The 18,477-nt window shown below is 49.6% G+C and overlaps 2 protein-coding genes across 4 annotated transcripts; one reads left to right on the forward strand and one right to left on the reverse strand.

Annotated features, from left to right (window-relative positions):
- Positions 1 to 108: 108 nt before the first annotated feature.
- Positions 109 to 5,287, reverse strand: WDR53 (WD repeat domain 53). Of its 2 annotated transcripts, none has more exons than XM_075937200.1 (3): positions 5,152 to 5,287; positions 2,729 to 3,223; positions 109 to 2,185 (listed from the first exon to the last, which is right to left on the reverse strand). In XM_075937200.1, the coding sequence occupies exons 2-3, from the start codon at positions 3,206 to 3,208 to the stop codon at positions 1,598 to 1,600; spliced, it is 1,068 nt and encodes a 355-aa protein (XP_075793315.1). In that variant the 5' UTR covers positions 3,209 to 3,223; positions 5,152 to 5,287; the 3' UTR covers positions 109 to 1,597. The 2 variants fall into 2 exon arrangements, with proteins under 2 accessions (XP_075793315.1, XP_075793314.1); XM_075937199.1 differs by lacking the exon at positions 5,152 to 5,287 and adding an exon at positions 4,658 to 4,889.
- On the forward strand, positions 4,984 to 13,832 carry FBXO45 (F-box protein 45). Of its 2 annotated transcripts, XM_075937202.1 has the most exons (4): positions 4,984 to 5,319; positions 7,865 to 8,221; positions 9,492 to 9,612; positions 11,244 to 11,387. In XM_075937202.1, the coding sequence occupies exons 1-4, from the start codon at positions 5,089 to 5,091 to the stop codon at positions 11,249 to 11,251; spliced, it is 717 nt and encodes a 238-aa protein (XP_075793317.1). In that variant the 5' UTR covers positions 4,984 to 5,088; the 3' UTR covers positions 11,252 to 11,387. The 2 variants fall into 2 exon arrangements, with proteins under 2 accessions (XP_075793317.1, XP_075793316.1); XM_075937201.1 differs by lacking the exon at positions 9,492 to 9,612 and having other exon boundaries at positions 5,005 to 5,319; positions 11,244 to 13,832.
- The last annotated feature ends 4,645 nt before the right edge of the window (positions 13,833 to 18,477 follow it).

The following is an 18,477-nucleotide window of genomic DNA, read 5'->3' on the forward strand; positions in this document are numbered from 1 at the left end:
CTCTAGACCCTGATACATTCTGACAGTGGGCATTTCTTTGTCATCCTCAAAACGTCCGAGTGTTACATATTCAAAAGCAGAGGGTAAGAAAACAAGATCAAGCATACACAACTGTAAGGAATCTTTTAATCTTTAGTGAAGCACAAGATGCACAGTGGGTTACTCAGGGAGGCAAAGGGGAACGATAAGTATTGTAATTATAGGTTTGTTCTTTTCTTCCAATAGAACATTCCATTATCCCATTATCTCACCACTTGTTTCCACGCCCCCCCCCCCCAAAAAAAAAGCTTCTGACAAACATTAATTAACCTTATTTTAGTGATATCAGAAAGTTCAAAGTTCAGGGCAGAGATCACTCCTTTGCATGTATAATCAAGGAGACAAAAATAATGGAATTGGCCCTACTGGTTCCCAGACTAAAGTACTGCACTTTCAACACACGAGTGGTTTAGGACATCCTGGGGAAATAAGCTCTCTGAATTATGTGCACATCCCATAAGAGCGTGAAGTTTATGAAATAACTTCAGAGGCACGGGATTCACATTTGGTCACATCGCCCTACACGAGGAAGCTAACAGTCCATTTAGGGTGGAAGCCTGCTTGTCATACTCATGCAAGGAGCCCTTGACATCAATCAGACTTTTTTGTAAGAAAGAGAGCAGCACCTGGCCCTCTATTTTTATTACACTCTGCACTGAAGTTCGAAAATGCTCAACTTCACACTTTTGCATGCAGGGTTCAATAGGGTAACCATACAAGAGCTAACAGGAGTGCAGGGAGGGAGAAAGGTTTTGCCGAGATGGATTTAAAAAGATATTTTTGCCTCTGAGACACATGAAATCAAAGGACAAACCAAATAAATAAATGTCCCACCATTTTGTTTGTCTGAAAATCCCACTTTGATGAGCTTTAAATCTATTTAACTCACTTCAGTAATCTTCATTATATTAAATTAGAAATAGTTCAAACATGCTTGCACCCCACGTTTTCAGGTGCTGCATCTTAGAGAACAGATTATGTCCCATTTAGGCCTAAACTACCAGAAAGTTTGAAATGGGGAAAGCAAAGCATTAGAGAGGTAACGAAGCAAAGCAGGAAAATAAATTATGTTGTTCTAGTGCAGGGAGTTTGGAGGACTCCTGTCAATTGTGCTTTCAGCAAAGCTTACCATGCCCACTGATTTATTTTCTTCCCGACTGAATACCATCTCTCTCACAATGTTTGCAGACTGAAACATAAAATGTTACAACCTGTAGCATGAGGCTGCCTCAGTGTCTGCAAGTCCTCTCGGTCCATTTCCAACCAAGTCACACCTATATTCAAAATGCACCTTCTTCCAATCCCACAAGGAGATAAGGAAGTGAAGAAGCTCCCCTACTGAAATAGGGAGTGATGTTATTTATGTGCATAACGTGCCACAGCAAATTCCAGGCCACTTCTAAACGTGCAGAAGAGCTGGGGATTATTTAAGCAACAGGAAGATTACTCTCCATGGGAACCAAGAGGAGAGTGTTCTGTAAGGAACCACAGAGGCCAGCTCGCAAAAATTAAAAAAAACCACTAGCTGCTTGCCAAGACTTCCTTAAACAGTGTGTGTCTAGGTCGCATTCAGAGGGTATACAGATATACAGCTGCTCTGGTCCGCAACTAATACCCTCCTCAAGCCTTTGATCGCTGTGCATGAAATCCAGTTCACCTTCTCTCCATGTTCTATGCTTAGTTTTGGTAAAACTCGGGCATGTTCATTTGTAACCATGGTGTTGGGCTCTCCACCTCTCTTGGGGGAAGCTGATGTTCTGGCCTTCCTCCGGTGGATGGATTTCACAGGACTCTTCAATTGCTTCCCGGCTTCACTGCCGACATCCCACAGTAACACCCTTCCATCATTTCCTCCAGAAAGCAGCCAATATACATCTGGCAAAAAGAGGACCTGAGACACGCCCAGCGTGTGAGCCTTAAACCCCAGCTCCTGTTCAAACTTGACCCCTGTTACTCGGAAGATCCTGATTTTACCATCTTCAGCTCCACAACTAAAGACATTACCGCATGCTGCAACAGACAGAGAATGGGCGAGGGGAGGGTTAAAGAACTGGCCAGCTGATTGTTGTCCCACTTCCTCTGCTTCGGTCTCCTGCAGGGTCGTGGTCCACAGTGGGCGAGCTTTCTGCAGGTTCCACAACATAACCTTCAAATCAAACCAAACAAATCATTAGAACTACATCTGCGGAAACAGCCCTCCTTAGAATAGCTAAGGCTTAACCCTGGAGGTGAAGAGACCACCCTGAATGTTTGGAGGCATCAGGGAGAGGGAGCCATGACAAACTGACAATTGTAGCTATGTAACTGAAAACACACCGATGTAACTGGGAATGAGAACAGTGCTGAGAATCAGATACTTTCTCTGCAGGGACCCATTTCATTTCCCGATCTATAAAATGGGAAGAACACCTACTTCATGGGGTGGGAGGGTAGGTTGATGACTTCATAGGAGATAATGCTGAACACATTTAAATACTATGTAATTATGAACCAATTTCAGGATAACATACTAACAGTTCAGGAGAATCCAAACCTCTGGCTACTATGCTAGGGCCACATTAGGAGTGTTGGAGAGCCATGTTAACAATCCCAGAATGGAGGAGCAGCACAGCAAATATCATCTAACAACTCATATCGAGTAGACATTTAAGTTTTCTAGCCATCATCCACCTTCTACTATAAAAATCACCTTCATGTCCAGTCCACAAGACACAAGGCTTTGAGGGCGCTGAGGCCGAAAGGCAACAGAGGAGCAGATGTTTGAATGCCTCCTCAAGGACCGGCTGACTTTCTTATTTTCCAAGTCCACAATTTTTATCGCCCCAGAGTCATCTGCAGCAGCCAGGACACTGTCAGTCTCATTCACTGAGAGGCAATTGATCTCTTCCTCATTCAGATGGAAGCATTCAGCTGGCCCTTTAAGGAATCTGACATCCAGCACGCTAATGGTTTCGCCGTGGGAGGTGTACAGCCTGCTGGGGCAGGTGGGAGAGAACACAACACAGGTGACATCATCTGCCCTTGGGAGCTGTATCTGTTCTAAATGAATCCCTTCCTCGTTCCACATTGAGAGTTCTCCTCTCTCTGCTCCAGAAGCCACCAGACCGTCTTTGTTTACATTCAAGCACAGTACAGAAGAGGAATGTCCATCCCGCCACTTGACTGCCATGATTCTTCGGGGAGTCTGTGAATGAAAACAAATTGATGCATGAAGAATGCACATGTGCTCGGCTGACTCAGTAACGTGTCCTGTATGAGATGTTAGTGTCCCTACGGTAAAACAGACACCTGTAAAGGTAAACTTGTGAACTGGAACGTGGGCTCAAACAGTACTGACATTTTGTATCATCCCTCTTTGCTGCTTCACCATGAGAAGTGCTGCGCCTGGTTCCTGAACTATACTAAAGCACTGTCTGCTAATCTTGAGTAGCTGTCCAGATGGAAGGTACTTCAGCCATGACCCCTGCAGAGCACTCAGTACAATGGGGTTCCACTCTCTGACTGGTGTCTCTACGTGCCATCACAACACGCAAGTTAAAAGTTTCTAATGCACTTACTGAAAAGAGCAGCAGGAAAGGAAGTCTTGGGACTTGTCTACACGGAGTAAGAAAACTGTATAAGACAAAGTTCTAGTCTTCCTAAACAATAAGCTTATTTTGATGCTTATGGTAGAGTTTGCATGAAGTAACATCACAGTACACTGAAGGAAATAGTTTAGCTATACACAGCAGAACCCACACATCAGAAAGGAAACAACATCCAAAGATGGTATACGGAAAAAATGAAAAGTCACCAAGGACTATCTGTGAAGACAGAATGACGTAAATTGGTGGAGTTCAGAGAAGAGCTGAACAAGGGTTAAATATGAGCTCGAGAAGTAATCTGTGGTGCAGAGGAACTGAAGGAGAAAAGACTGAGGTGGCTGCTCCAGCCCAGCTAACCTGCTGCACTGCAAGCGGTGGGGCTGCCCCCACACAAACATAGTGTTGAACCAGTTAACTTTTTAAATGACACTTTACATTGTTAATTGGTGGCTGGTTCAGACTTCTCAGAGCCTGAACTTCAGCTAACTTGAAATGTGCTTGATGATCATGTTTATCCTTATTAGTTGGGAGTCATCAGCAAGCACGTCTATAGCTCTGCTCCTGCAAATGGATCCACCTAGAAACACCCCGCCACTTGCATAAGTCACATTGTAGGCTGGAGCTGAAAAGCGCGTTGTAAGCAGATTGACATGCCATGGCTGAAACACAAAGACATTCAGCGCTTCAGCAGTTTGGCATTCCAGCCCCATGACGTAAGAAGCACAGTCTCTACTGGAAGCCAAGCGTGAATTGCTCGGATTTTGCGGGGAGCACGTTTGCCAGCGCTGCATGGACACGGGATTTGCATTCACACCCGTATCGGCACAGGCCCCGCCCACACCCAGGAAGCCCGGCGGGGAGATGAGCGCGAGCAACGAGCGGCGATGGGGCCCCGGGCTGAGCGGAGCGCGGGGGACACTGTGGGAGGAGGGGTGGGCGGGAGGGATGTACTGGGAGGCTGAAGGGACGGCCCGGGGGGGGCAGGAGGGAAGGCCCGGGGGGGGGGGGGGCGGGACGGACGCAGGCCGCGTTACCTCCAACCGCACCAAGCACTCCGCGTCCCTCCCGCCGCCTGTTCCGGCGCGGCACGATGACGTCATCCCATCGCGCCGCTCGGTTCCCCCCACCCGCGGCCGCGCATGCGCTCCCATGGGCCCGGGCGGGCTCTGCCCTTCACCAAGATGGCGCCGCTTCCGGCGGCCGCCTGCCCGCGCGGAGCGGCCGCCACAGCCGCTGCGGGGGGCGCGGGCCGGCCGCGGGGGGCGAGGCGCGGGGGGGTTGGGCGGCGGCGCCCGGCGCTGCCCGCTCGGCCCCTGCCGCCCGCGCGCTGCGCTCGCTTCCGCCCGCTCGTGTCGCCCGGCGGGGGCGGGCGCAGGGCTCGCGCCGCCCCCTGCGCCGCCGCTTCGCGCGAGGCTGGCGCGCGCCGCCTCAGGGCTCTGTCGGCGCGGGGCCGGCCGGCCGGGCGATGGCGGCGGGCGGGGCGGGCTGGCGGCTGCCCGGGCGCGTGCTCGAGCTGGTCTTCTCCTACCTGGAGCTGCGCGAGCTGCGGAGCTGCGCCCTCGTGTGCCGCCTGTGGCACCGCGTCCTGCACGGCGACGAGAACAGCGAGGTGTGGCGCAGCCTGGCCGCGCGCAGCCTGGCCGAGGAGGCGCTGCGCACCGACCTCCTCTGCAACGTGCCCAGCTACAAGGGCAAGGTGCGCCCGCCGCTCGGGCCGCGCTGCACCCCCGGGCCGCTCCTCTACCGCGCTGCGACCTGCCCGCCTCCCCGGGGCGCTCCTCTGCCGCCCTGCACCCGCCCTGCTGCCAGCCCTCCTCCGCGGGCCGCTCCTCTGCCGCGCTGCAGCCTGCTCGCCTCCCCGGGGCGCTCCTCTGCCGCCCTGCAACCTGCTCTCCTCCCCGGGGCGCTCCTCTGCCGCGCTGCAACCTGCTCTCCTCCCCGGGGCGCTCCTCTGCCGCCCTGCAACCTGCTCTCCTCCCCGGGGCGCTCCTCTGCCGCCCTGCAACCTGCTCTCCTCCCCGGGGCGCTCCTCTGCCGCCCTGCAACCTGCTCTCCTCCCCGGGGCGCTCCTCTGCCGCCCTGCAACCTGCCCGCCTCCCCGGGGCGCTCCTCTGCCGCCCTGCAACCTGCTCGCCTCCCCGGGGCGCTCCTCTGCCGCCCTGCAACCCGCTCTCCTCCCCGGGGCGCTCCTCTGCCGCCCTGCAACCTGCTCTCCTCCCCGGGGCGCTCCTCTGCCGCCCTGCAACCTGCCCGCCTCCCCGGGGCGCTCCTCTGCCGCCCTGCAACCTGCTCTCCTCCCCGGGGCGCTCCTCTGCCGCCCTGCAACCTGCTCTCCTCCCCGGGGCGCTGCTCTGCCGCCCTGCAACCTGCCCGCCTCCCCGGGGCGCTGCTCTGCCGCCCTGCAACCTGCCCGCCTCCCCGGGGCGCTCCTCTGCCGCCCTGCAACCTGCCCGCCTCCCCGGGGCGCTCCTCTGCCGCCCTGCAACCTGCCCGCCTCCCCGGGGCGCTCCTCTGCCGCCCTGCAACCTGCCCGCCTCCCCGGGGCGCTGCTCTGCCGCCCTGCAGCCTGCCCGCCTCCCCGGGGCGCTGCTCTGCCGCCCTGCAGCCTGCCCGCCTCCCCGGGGCGCTGCTCTGCCGCCCTGCAGCCTGCCCGCCTCCCCGGGGCGCTGCTCTGCCGCCCTGCAGCCTGCCCGCCTCCCCGGGGCGCTGCTCTGCCGCCCTGCAGCCTGCCCGCCTCCCCGGGGCGCTCCTCTGCCGCCCTGCACCCGCTCTCCTCCGCGGGGCGCTGCTCTGCCGCCCTGCGACCCGCTCGCCTCCCCGGGACGCTCCTCTGCCGCCCTGCGACCCGCTCTCCTCCCCGGGGCGCTGCTCTGCCGCCCTGCGACCCGCTCGCCTCCCCGGGACGCTCCTCTGCCAGCCCCTGCAACCCGCTCTCCTCCCCGGGGCGCTCCTCTGCCAGCCCCTGCAACCCGCTCTCCTCCCCGGGGCGCTCCTCTGCCGCCCTGCAACCTGCTCTCCTCCCCGGGGCGCTCCTCTGCCGCCCTGCAACCTGCTCTCCTCCCCGGGGCGCTCCTCTGCCGCCCTGCAACCTGCCCGCCTCCCCGGGGCGCTCCTCTGCCGCCCTGCAACCTGCTCTCCTCCCCGGGGCGCTCCTCTGCCGCCCTGCAACCTGCTCTCCTCCCCGGGGCGCTCCTCTGCCGCCCTGCAACCTGCCCTCCTCCCCGGGGCGCTCCTCTGCCGCCCTGCAACCTGCCCGCCTCCCCGGGGCGCTGCTCTGCCGCCCTGCAACCTGCCCGCCTCCCCGGGGCGCTGCTCTGCCGCCCTGCAACCTGCCCGCCTCCCCGGGGCGCTCCTCTGCCGCCCTGCAACCTGCCCGCCTCCCCGGGGCGCTCCTCTGCCGCCCTGCAACCTGCCCGCCTCCCCGGGGCGCTCCTCTGCCGCCCTGCAACCTGCCCGCCTCCCCGGGGCGCTCCTCTGCCGCCCTGCAACCTGCCCGCCTCCCCGGGGCGCTGCTCTGCCGCCCTGCAGCCTGCCCGCCTCCCCGGGGCGCTGCTCTGCCGCCCTGCAGCCTGCCCGCCTCCCCGGGGCGCTGCTCTGCCGCCCTGCAGCCTGCCCGCCTCCCCGGGGCGCTGCTCTGCCGCCCTGCAGCCTGCCCGCCTCCCCGGGGCGCTCCTCTGCCGCCCTGCAGCCTGCCCGCCTCCCCGGGGCGCTCCTCTGCCGCCCTGCACCCGCTCTCCTCCGCGGGGCGCTGCTCTGCCGCCCTGCGACCCGCTCGCCTCCCCGGGACGCTCCTCTGCCGCCCTGCAACCCGCTCTCCTCCCCGGGGCGCTCCTCTGCCGCCCTGCAACCCGCTCTCCTCCCCGGGGCGCTCCTCTGCCAGCCCCTGCAACCCGCTCTCCTCCCCGGGGCGCTCCTCTGCCGCTCCTGCAACCCGCTCGCCTCCCCGGGGCGCTCCTCTGCCGCCCTGCAACCCGCTCTCCTCCCCGGGGTCCTCCTCTGCCGCCCTGCAACCCGCTCTCCTCCCCGGGGTCCTCCTCTGCCGCCCTGCAACCTGCTCTCCTCCCCGGGGCGCTCCTCTCCCGCCCGCCCGGGGAGTCTGGAGCCTGCTGGCCTCCCTGCCTTTGCCGCTCCTCCTACACCGGGCTTGTAAAAGCCTTTGAAATGTGGTGGGAACGAGCTGTAAGAGGTTAATGCATTAATTCGTTTCATGATTATTCCCTTCTCCCTTTCTGTGGTTTTAGGTACGGGCCTTTCAACATGCCTTCAGCACCAATGACTGCTCCAGGAATGTGTACATCAAGAAGAATGGATTCACGTTGCACCGGAACCCTATTGCTCAGAGCACAGATGGGGCAAGGACGAAGATTGGTTTCAGCGAGGGTCGTCATGCCTGGGAAGTTTGGTGGGAGGGCCCTCTTGGCACGGTCGCTGTAATTGGAATTGCCACAAAACGGGCTCCCATGCAGTGCCAAGGCTATGTAGCGCTTCTGGGCAGCGATGACCAGAGTTGGGGATGGAATCTGGTGGACAATAATTTGCTACATAATGGAGAAGTAAATGGGAGCTTCCCACAGTGCAATAATGCACCAAAATATCAGGTAAGTGAGATGAAGCACCAGCTAGAGGTTCTGCTGCATCTGTGGCAACTGTCCTGCAAGAATTGTGGGACCAGGACAAAACTTCATTGCCCAATAAGCCTTAACACTGTTCTTTAATATGGCCCTTTTCTGTTGTAAGCATGTCTGTCTCCTAAACCTGGCTCACGTAGCTATGTATGCAATGCTTACCTGTTGAGGGGCAAAATTTACCTTCTTCTCTTTTTTCTGATTTACTAATTTTTTAGATTACGTTCCTGTTTGGTGTACAGATTCAGGTTCCAGCATTGTCTCCTCCAGTTAGAATAAAAATAATCGTGTACCATTCTTATAATTTCAAATCTTATGTGAAATTATCCTACATTCATGCAGCTACCTCTTTTAAAAAAAATAAGAAGTACCAGAGCATTCTGTATGCTTTAAACAAGGATTTGTCCCTCAATATCAGGGCTGTTTGATAAGCATTATGTCATTTGTAAGTGTGTTGTACATCGTATTGTAAGTGTGTTGGGTCTAGTTGATAATCGGGTAGGAATTCTCCAAGGAAATTCTGAGTGATGCTGACGCGATGTTTATTCAATAACTGGTATTCTTAGAGGTGACATCTTTTGGATTAAACATAACATTAAAGTTCAGATAAGGTGCCTTAATTAAAGGGTGCATGGCTTTTTTCCCCCTCCAAATCAGTGGTTTCGCTTTGGCCAATTCCACTTTTGGACAACTATATTCTGCCTACTAGATTTTTTGACAGCACAGCTTCAATTGAATACACTAATACTTCCTGACTTACACTGTTATGTAGAGTTTTTGTGTGATCCACTTCAGATGTGGCTGCATTTCAGTGGGTGAACATTGTTTAATGCAGGGGTGAAGAACCTAAAACCCAGGGACCAGATGCAGTCCCTGGCTTGCCTGGATCCGGCCCCTGAGGCTCACGGGCCCCCCCAGCACTGGGGAGCCTGCACTGGTGCTCCAGCCTCCCTACCCTCCCATGAGGCTTGAGCACATAAAATCTAAAAGCCTGGGCTCCCCTAAGCTTGGTGTGCGAGGGGAATGTAGGGGAGTGTCTTCCTCCCTCTCAGTTAGGAGCCACATAAGGGAGGGTTTGGGTTTTTTGTGGTTTTGCTTCTCACTTGTGTGCAGCTCCCAACTGATCTTTCTGTGGATCAATGGCCCCGACTCAAAAAAGTTTCCTCATTCCTGGTTTAATGTATATGATACAGCCGGTCCCCGAGTTACGAACGCATCGACTTACGACCGTTTGTATTTACAGCTAACCTCCTATACAGCCGGTCCCCGAGTTACAAACGAAATCCGCACTTACAAACCGCACGGCTGTACGTCAGTGAATATAATCCTACTTACGAACAGATCGAGTTACGACCTTGTGTTTGGTACGTAACTTGTTTATAAGTTGGGGACCGGCTGTATTCCTAAATCCCCACTCTAAAGTTCGCTGTCCAGGTGGTATAGCAAACATTATCTGTGTAATGGTACTTACTTTTCAAAAATTGCACTTTTCTCTGAAACATTAACCTATGATTTTTATGAGCAGACATGAGATTATTGGAATTTAGAGATCAGAGAGACTGTCTTCCTATAGCTGAGTTTGTACATTTGACAGCATTGTGTGTAGTCACTCTACTGATTGATTTTTTTTTTTGTGATCCATTCCCCTTGTTTGGATCTTTCAAACTCTAATGGGAAAGGAGGGTGGGAAGAACTTGAAACTGCAGAACTGTCATGGAGACTCAAAGATATGGTGTAGACAAAACTGCTTTGACATTAACTTTTAAACTGACTTGATTTCAAGTTGATGTCTCTTTAAAGAACGCTCGGATTGAGTAAAGCATGTAACTTGATCTTTTCTTTTATAAAATAAAGACTAAAAAGAATAAATTCTTAAGTGCCATTTTTGAGGTTCAGGGTGACTCCATTTGAGGGTGGATTGATGCTTCCACAATATAGAAGCTTGTGCAGTGCCATGGTACTCCTTGCTCTTAGGAGCTGTGACTTATCTAAATTTCAAATCATGCTCTAGGTAAATGAGCTGGCATGCAATACAATGTTTATTTGCTGATCTGTGATTCTCTCAGCGCATTCAGTGTTCACTGCTCTAGAAATGTCTTTTCGAGAGGTGGGGGGGAGGGCAAATGGGAAAAGCATACACATAGTTTTGAACTTTCCTGCTCTACTGGTAAATTGAATCATAGAATCATAGAATACTAGGACTGGAGGGGACCTCGAGAGATCGAGTCCAGTCCCCTGCCCTCATGGCAGGACTCAGTACTGTCTGGACCATCCCTGACAGACATTTATCTAACCTACTCGTAAATATCTCCACAGATGGAAATTCCACAACCTCCCTGGGCAATTTATCCCAGTGTTTGACCACTCTGACCGTTAGGAACTTTTTCCTAATGTCCAACCTAAACCTCCCTTGCTGCAGTTTAAGCCCATTGCTTCTTGTTCTATAATAAATAAATAAAAGTGTAATGCTGATGCTCAGAGTGCACACTTGGCCAAAAAAGTTTTTTAGTGCACCTGGCATACAGCCCTTGCTTCTTAAAACCAGTTCTGTGGCTTTAAAATCTCTGTATAAAGGCTTTGCATATTTATCATAATAAAAGCTATCTTCAGAGTCATGGGAAATACAGGGTGGAGATGATTGCAAAAATTGCCACATGCTGCAGAACACTGAAGTAGATGCAATGCAGTGTAATAATTGTTATTAGCAGAACAGTCACATGTGAAGGGCCCATGCATGGTGCATGTAGCATTGTGATGGTTACAGGAAAACACTGTTAATCTGATATTTTCTGTGTAGCTATAGAGAAACTTACTGTGCATCAGTGAAACTGACACTCCCCCAGAAAAATTAGTTCATTTATATTGAGAAACAGAAAAATGCCCTTCTTGTAGGGTCTCCTCTTCTATTCTCTGTGCTATTTTTGTTTTCTTTCCTTTTAATTGTTCTCCCTTTGAGTATTTCCTGACTCTTTCTTCTTCCTATCTCTGTTTGCAGATAGGTGAGAGAATTCGAGTCATCTTGGACATGGAAGACAAGACATTAGCATTTGAGCGGGGTTATGAGTTCTTGGGAGTTGCTTTCAGAGGATTGCCAAAGGCCTGCCTATATCCAGCAGTGTCTGCTGTGTATGGCAACACAGAGGTGACTTTGGTCTATTTGGGAAAACCTCTGGATGGATGACATTGTTTCATTGGGACATCAAGATGTGGAAGATCTGGAGAAGCAATCTGCATGTTAACTAGAGGGAAACATGAACTTGAAATGAAGTGTGCGTGTGTATTCATGAAACATCCTGGAAAACAAAGAATTGTGATTTGGAGAACCAGCCATACTGCAGAAATTGTTACATTTCCTTTTTCTATCAAGCCAGAAATATCCTCAGGGTTGGAGTTGGTTGAGTGGGCAGTTCACACATGCATGTTGCAACAGTTTTCATTGCTGAAATGGCTGTATGAGATTTCAGTTACTAAGGAAAGGTTTTATAGACGTGCTTGAGGAAATTAACCTGAAATTTGTTGGTAGCGTTTTTTGTGAAAGACTCCCATTTTAAAACTGTGTTCCTGCCTGCCTGCCTGTCTTCCTTCCTGGTTGGCCAGTGTGGCTACCGGAGGAGAAGGATTGGCTGAGTTTTATTTATATTTTTTAACATACTGAGAAGCATGGTCTGCCTGGACTGCACTTCTCATATACAATGAGATATAAAATGTGTGCAGCTATTTTTAAATGTATTTTAAAGCTTGTATATATAGAACATGTAAAAAACATCCTGTTAAATAAGGTTGAATTTGTTCTAAACTGGGATATAATTTCTTAAAGGAGAAACCACTACGTGGAATTAGAACATCCTCTGTTGGGAGATAGCATACTTGCAAGTGTTGTAAAGTGTCTTGAGGTGCTTTTGTGGAAGAAGATGGGTTCATAGGTTCATTTGGATGTGATACAAAGTTTCCCTGGTTAGAGCAATTGTTTTTCTGTGATAAAAAGAAGCCCCCCCATGAGTTATATTTTGCCATAAATTCTGATTCCATATTGACAAAGGAATGCAAACCCATTTGCATCTTCTTGACACAGAAAAACCAATTAATCTCTAACAAATCATAAAATGTATAATATTGTAAAATGAGTCTTTCAAAGTCATATGAAAAACAGGGTTGAAAGTCATGGCTCTAGATTTTATTTTTCCGTTAAAATGTTTTAAGGATTTAAGGTTTCCTTTGGTTTGGCTTGGGTTTGGGTTTGTTTTGTTTTTTAATAATGGCCCAGATATCCAGATGCATGATCTGTCCACCTACAGCCAAGAATAGTACAATTCTCACCTGCCTCTGACAGGAATTCTGGATCAGGTCTAGTGTGCGGGGTTTTCACCCTTTTCATTTTTCTAAAAACTACTATTCACAAACTTGTCAGAATTACAGTACTCATGGAATCTGAGAAGGCTGTGAGACCAATTACTTGTGTCCCATGAAGAACATGTCGGTGCTGTGCCAGCAGCTTTCCACGAAGGCTGAAAGCTAAGCAATGATCTAAAAAACTGCCAGCCTATATGATGAAAAATGCCAAGTTAGTCTTCAACCTGGCAGTAATGTCTTAATCTCTAAGCCTTGAGGCCCTCCTTTGGTGCTGAAATTTTATTTCTTATTTTTTTGTTTCTCCAAGGTACACAGAGCTATCCTAACAGTTTCAGGACTGCTGGCAAAATGCTTCAATGGAGGGAGAAGGGAAACATTTGTACAGACCCTTCATTTGTCTCCTAAAGAATCTGAATAATTTAATCTCAGACATATTTTTGAGTTCTCTGTGTTTGGGCTTGAGAGGAAATTCTTAACTTATTGATTTAACTTTTTCCTGTATTCTGATAAAGCCAGGGGAAATGGTACAGGTAGCTGTCTGGAACAATTAGAGTGCTCCTTAGAACTAAGTTTGGAAAACTTTTTACATAACAGAGTTCTGCCCTGAAACAGACTCTTTATGTTGTTGCCACTTGAAGGGTTTTAAAATATTTATTTGTTTTATGTATAGTATGTTACTTAAAGGGAATATATGTTGAGGTTTGCTTATCCTATTTGCAAAAAAAAATGCACATTATGAAATGAAACAGCTCTTAAAACATGGCGCTCAAACATGGAACAGTTGAATGAAGTGAGATGGGTGGATTTGAGTAGCTTTTAGGAAAACCTAATTGTTACAAACATTTACTGTTTGTACGAGACTGTGCACAGGATAGCAATACAGCAGAGCATTTAAAAAGCCGCTTTAAAATGAAAGAAAAACTGCAGTTAGATTAGTGTGTTCTTTAAATTAATCTTGGCCTCTGCATGTATTGATGGAATCCAAGTAGACCGAGCTAATCCCAAGATCTGTTCCAGAAAATGTTGTCCATGAATTAGGTTTCCCTTTTGATTTTCAGGTAATGTCATGCCCTCTTTCCCTATACATTAGAAATGGTGGAAGCTAAACATTTCTTTCGTGGGGGTGAGGGTGGGGAGCATCTTGCTTGTGTAAACTTATAACTTATTACAGTACTGGAGACCAATGCTCGTTGTACAAGATATTAAAATAAACTCTGCTACAACATAAAAACAATGTTTGCGTATTATAATCACATGGGGGGGGGGCTGGTGGGAGGAGCTGAAGTAGCAGCTTTGAGAGTGTTGAATTGGAGACATTTCATTGAGTTCAACTGGCCGAAAAGGTGAGGGCTCTTGTGACTGATTTCTGCTGTTGGATTTGCAGTGTGGTCATTTTCAAGAGAGAGAGAGAGAACTGATGATTGTGAAGAGTTTGTAACTCCACACGTATGTGCTTGTGCACTTTTTGAAACACAGGGGATCTCATGGGTGACTTTGACTCAGTTGGGAACACTGTCCCTAAGAGCCAGCAAGATATTGGTTCAAGTTTCATACAGGAACTGAGTTGATATTCATTGCTAAAACTGCATTGCGGTGCTGCACAGAGGGTTCTTTCTGCCACTCTGTGGCTCTTGGTGTGAAACATTTTGGGTATCTTTAGGGAAGCTGAATAATGCTTCCCTTCTTCATAAGGTGACTCAGAGCAGGGACCCTCAAACTTTTTTGCTGTGGTTCCTTTTGAAAGTATTTCAGGCTGTGATACTCCCCCAGAGTTACCATCTTTCAAATTCCCAAATAGAGGATACTGCCAGGGTACAGGATGAGCTGGGGGATAAAGCAGCTATAGGTCTCCAGCCACCCAATAGGCAGCACTGTTGCCAGCAGCAACAGACTTAAGGGTAGCAATACCATGTCATGCCACCCTTACTTCTGCGCTGCTGTTGGTGGTGGCTCGGCCTTAAGAACTGGCAGGGGCAGCAGCCACTGCTCTCTGGCCCCTGTTGTCAAGGCAGTGCAGTTGTTCATATTTCAAAATCTATCTCGATGGCGATCAGAGGGCCAGAAAAGAGGGCAACCTGGACGCCTGGTCATTCTACTTTGAGATGACCAGTAAAAGGACAAAAGAGGAGGTCTATGGGTCCCTAGAATAGCCTCTTGGCCATCTTGTGGGTTGGGAGCTGCAGTCTGAGAAGTGCTGCTGTTGAGTGAATGGTGCTTTTGTTGTTAGTATTACAACAGCTGAACCAAGAGTTTTTGAGGCATTTTTGCCACCTTTAGCTCATCGCTCAAAGTTAAGAAAACCAGTTCCCTTTTCTGCTGAGTAGTGTGATTATGTAGCAAGAATTTGTGCCTTATTTTGTGCCAGAGGAGCAATCATCAAGGGGGCGTTTGCGACAGACATTTATCACCCTTCTTATGTTCTCATTTCCTTTCCAATCTTCTTCTGGACGATGGATTTAATTGCAAGTGCGTTAATTAGAAATGGGTTTTACGCTTATTACAGTTAAAATGCAGTGGCAGCAGAAATAAAAGTCCTAACTTTTTTTAAATACAATTTCTGTTGTGTGGGGGGAAATGCAATGCTGGCAGCAGGGATGAACTAGAACAATTTTGTCTCAAAACTGCTCCTAAAACTTTCTTCTTTTCTATTCCTGATTCATCTGACTTAACCTTGGATGTGATCCCCAAATCCATGTGTTTTAATTCCAATGGGTTATCTCAAATCAAATCTTATTTCTTTCTCCTCTTTTACTTTCTTGGATGTATGAATTCTAATAAGCTTTTCATAAACATGGAACACGTTATCTCAGATGACGTTAAAAACACTAGCTCACAATAATTACAACTGAAGCAAAATGCAGGACAATGTAGCACTTTAAAGACTAACAAGATGGTTTATTAGATGATGAGCTTTCGTGGGCCAGACCCACTTCCTCAGATCAAATAGTGGAAGAAAATAGTCACAACCATATATACCAAAGGACACAATTAAAAAAATGAACACACATGAAAAGGACAAATCACATTTCAGAACAGGAGGAGGATGCGGGGGGGGGGGGGGGGAGGAAGGAAGGTAAGTGTCTGTGAATTGACGATATTAGAGGTGGGGAGAGTGGGATGTTTGTGAGTTAATGGTACAGTTTCTTGCCATTTTAACCAGAAAGGACACTCTCTCAATGACTTAACCACCTGCATTCTGCTACAAAGACCTTTTACATCTGCACTTGAAAGGGAATCCTCTGAACTGTCATTCATGTTAAAATTCGACACTCTCCGGGAAGGAATGAACAAACACTCAAACTATCTTACCCATTACCAAGATAGCTTCCCCAATTATCACCTCTAATACCATTAGCTCACAGACATCCCACTCTCCCCACCTCTAATATCATCAATTCACAGACACTTACCTTCCTTCCTCCTCCCCCCCCCGCATCCCCCTCCTGTTCTGAAATGTGATTTGTCCTTTTCATATGTGTTCATTTTTTAATTGTGTCCTTTGGTATATATGGTTGTGACTATTTTCTTCCACTATTTGATCTGAGGAAGTGGGTCTGGCCCACGAAAGCTCATCACCTAATAAACCATCTTGTTAGTCTTTAAAGTGCTACATTGTCCTGCATTTTGCTTCAGCTACCCCAGACTAACATGGCTACATTTCTATCAATTATTACAACTGTTCTTTTTTACTTTCTATCCTAGAGTAAATAATTTCTTTCCAAATATTGTTGGACAAGGATTTATCATTTTCTTTTGCAACAGTTTTGGGAAATCCTCTGAGATCATTTGAACTGAAATGTGAGCTTTTCTAAATACTAGGGTTGTTAATACAGTCCGTCTGTTAAACACTAGTGCTTAACTGGTTAACTGTTTTAACCCAGGTTCCTCCATGGCTGTGGGGTCCTGTCGTCCGGTGGCCCCTCCATGGCTGGGGCTACTCTGGCTTGGTGTGGTTGACCACTGCTGAAGTTCACCAGCAAGGCGTTAACTGGTTAACATCCCTACTAATTACTGCCTGAGTGTTGGAAAGCTTTTGTCGAGCTGGAAGTAGGGGGCAGGTTAAGTGATCTTGGGACTGAGTGCTGTTTCCATGCTCTTGGAGTCAGAGGGGTAGAAGGCATTGCAAGGGTCATCTAGTTTAACTCTGTGCCCAGATGCAAGATGTGTTGTGGCAAAACAACCCAAGACAGGCGACTCTCCAAACTCCTTTTGAAAACCTGCTGAAAGAAGCCATTCTTATCTGGTTAAAATAGTCTAACCTCTGGAGCGTTGTGCTCCAGGGATACCCAGCGTTATGCGGTGCCTCCCCACCACTTGCCCTTGTCATGAAGAAGGCTTCTCTGTGCATCTGCGGATCAGCTTCCTGACACTACCAGCCTTTGGGAATACAAGCACCGCTCTCCAGGCCTCTGTCTCTGTACGGGTTAGTGAAAGGCACACGCCAGCTCCAAGTCCTTGCAATGTTATCCATGCAACACTGCTGGAATTACCAGGCCAGCTGTTCCCAAAGGAACTGTACACAAGCTTGTACGTCTAGCGCAGGATCATCTCTTTGCTTAACACCACAGCACTTAAACTACTTCTTCTTTTCACTATAAATATCTCTGTCATCAAAGAACAGACTCAGGCGATGGTAAGGTGTGACGTAGTGGGGGTACTTGCTGGGCTGTGGTGACCCCTGCTGTCTGGAGCAAGACCCAGCAGGGAAAACCTCGCTAGGCAGAGGTAATGCCAAACTTGTTGAACCAGTGGCCAGACACCCCCCATGGAGAGGAACAAAGGAAGGTGGAATGCTGCCCTGACTGGGGGGCAGGGCTGGAAGGGAATTTGGTTAGTTCTGTCGGAGAGCATGGAGGAGAGCCTAGGGGAAGGGGCTGGAGTTTAGGGGCCCAGTCTCCCCCATCTCAAGGGGGCCTGAGGCATCCTAGCCCAGCTCTGTGACCAGACTACATCTGTGCTGTATCCTGGAGAGGCAATAAACTTCCTCTATTCCACCGGCTGGTGCAGTCTGTTTGTGCCATTTCGGGGTGCAGGAGACGGGGGACCCCCAACGCGCCGTCACATAAGGAAACAGAAAACAAGTGATAACACAAAGCACAGTTGTAACTTGCTTTGTAGAGACTGAATGGCAAATCCTACTCCTGTGGAAAGGAAATGCTCGCTCTTCTTCCATGAAGTAAACTCACTGACCTTTTACTCCCCAGATGGAGGATGCCAGTGTATCTTTGCCCCCCCCCCCCGCCCCACACACATGTGCCTGAGCCAGCCTTTGATGTGGCCTCATCTTCTCGCTCACTTTTCCTGTTAGATTCACAGAGAAAAAAAGTTTCCTAATTCTTCATTTAGCATTCAGTTCAGACGGATGAGAGGAGACATGCAATACTACATTTTCTTCTAAAATAGCCATCTAAATACACATTTGTTTGCCACAAAACCTGCCTTTTCACCTTTGCTGGTGACAAATCCCTTACCGTCATTCCTAGTGCGGCATGTAACTCCTTCTGCATCCTCCTTTTGCCAAGGTACTGGTGACCAGCGCGACTCCATTGGACATTTTTGGCAAACTCAAATCTATGGACCAGACTCAGGCGATTCCTATAACCCCTATGCAGCCCCTCTGTGGCCATTGCCAGGTGGCACTGAGAAGTTACAGTAGCTTACTGGTCCCAAAATTCACTGAGTAGGCTTATTTACACAAAATAGCACTGCTGGTACAATGGGGAGCAAGGATGTATTTGGGGCCTGAATGGGAGAGCACGTATTTCACTGCCCCAAAACCCCTTGGGCATCTTGAGAGCACAGCTGTGTGTGTGCTGCGCGTGGTGGTAAAGTGAGTGGCATCAGGATTTACACCACAGAGTAAGTGTATTTGGTGTATT

The sequence above is a fragment of the Pelodiscus sinensis genome, chromosome 10 (genome assembly GCF_049634645.1).
Source record: "Pelodiscus sinensis isolate JC-2024 chromosome 10, ASM4963464v1, whole genome shotgun sequence".
Classification (NCBI taxonomy): Eukaryota; Metazoa; Chordata; order Testudines; family Trionychidae; genus Pelodiscus; species Pelodiscus sinensis.

What these genes read in the sequence shown, in the direction of transcription:
- WDR53 (XM_075937199.1), bottom strand. Translation starts at nt 4,774, where the DNA reads ATGGGAGCGCATGCGCGGCCGCGGGTGGGGGGAACCGAGCGGCGCGAT. An exon ending in AGTGCTTGGTGCGGTTGGAG is followed by an intron (nt 3,224 to 4,657) that starts GTAACGCGGCCT and finishes TTTCATTCACAG; the next exon opens with ACTCCCCGAAGAATCATGGC. An exon ending in CTTGTGGACTGGACATGAAG is followed by an intron (nt 2,186 to 2,728) that starts GTGATTTTTATA and finishes TTTGATTTGAAG; the next exon opens with GTTATGTTGTGGAACCTGCA.
- FBXO45 (XM_075937201.1), top strand. Translation starts at nt 5,089, where the DNA reads ATGGCGGCGGGCGGGGCGGGCTGGCGGCTGCCCGGGCGCGTGCTCGAG. An exon ending in TGCCCAGCTACAAGGGCAAG is followed by an intron (nt 5,320 to 7,864) that starts GTGCGCCCGCCG and finishes CTGTGGTTTTAG; the next exon opens with GTACGGGCCTTTCAACATGC. An exon ending in ATAATGCACCAAAATATCAG is followed by an intron (nt 8,222 to 11,243) that starts GTAAGTGAGATG and finishes CTCTGTTTGCAG; the next exon opens with ATAGGTGAGAGAATTCGAGT.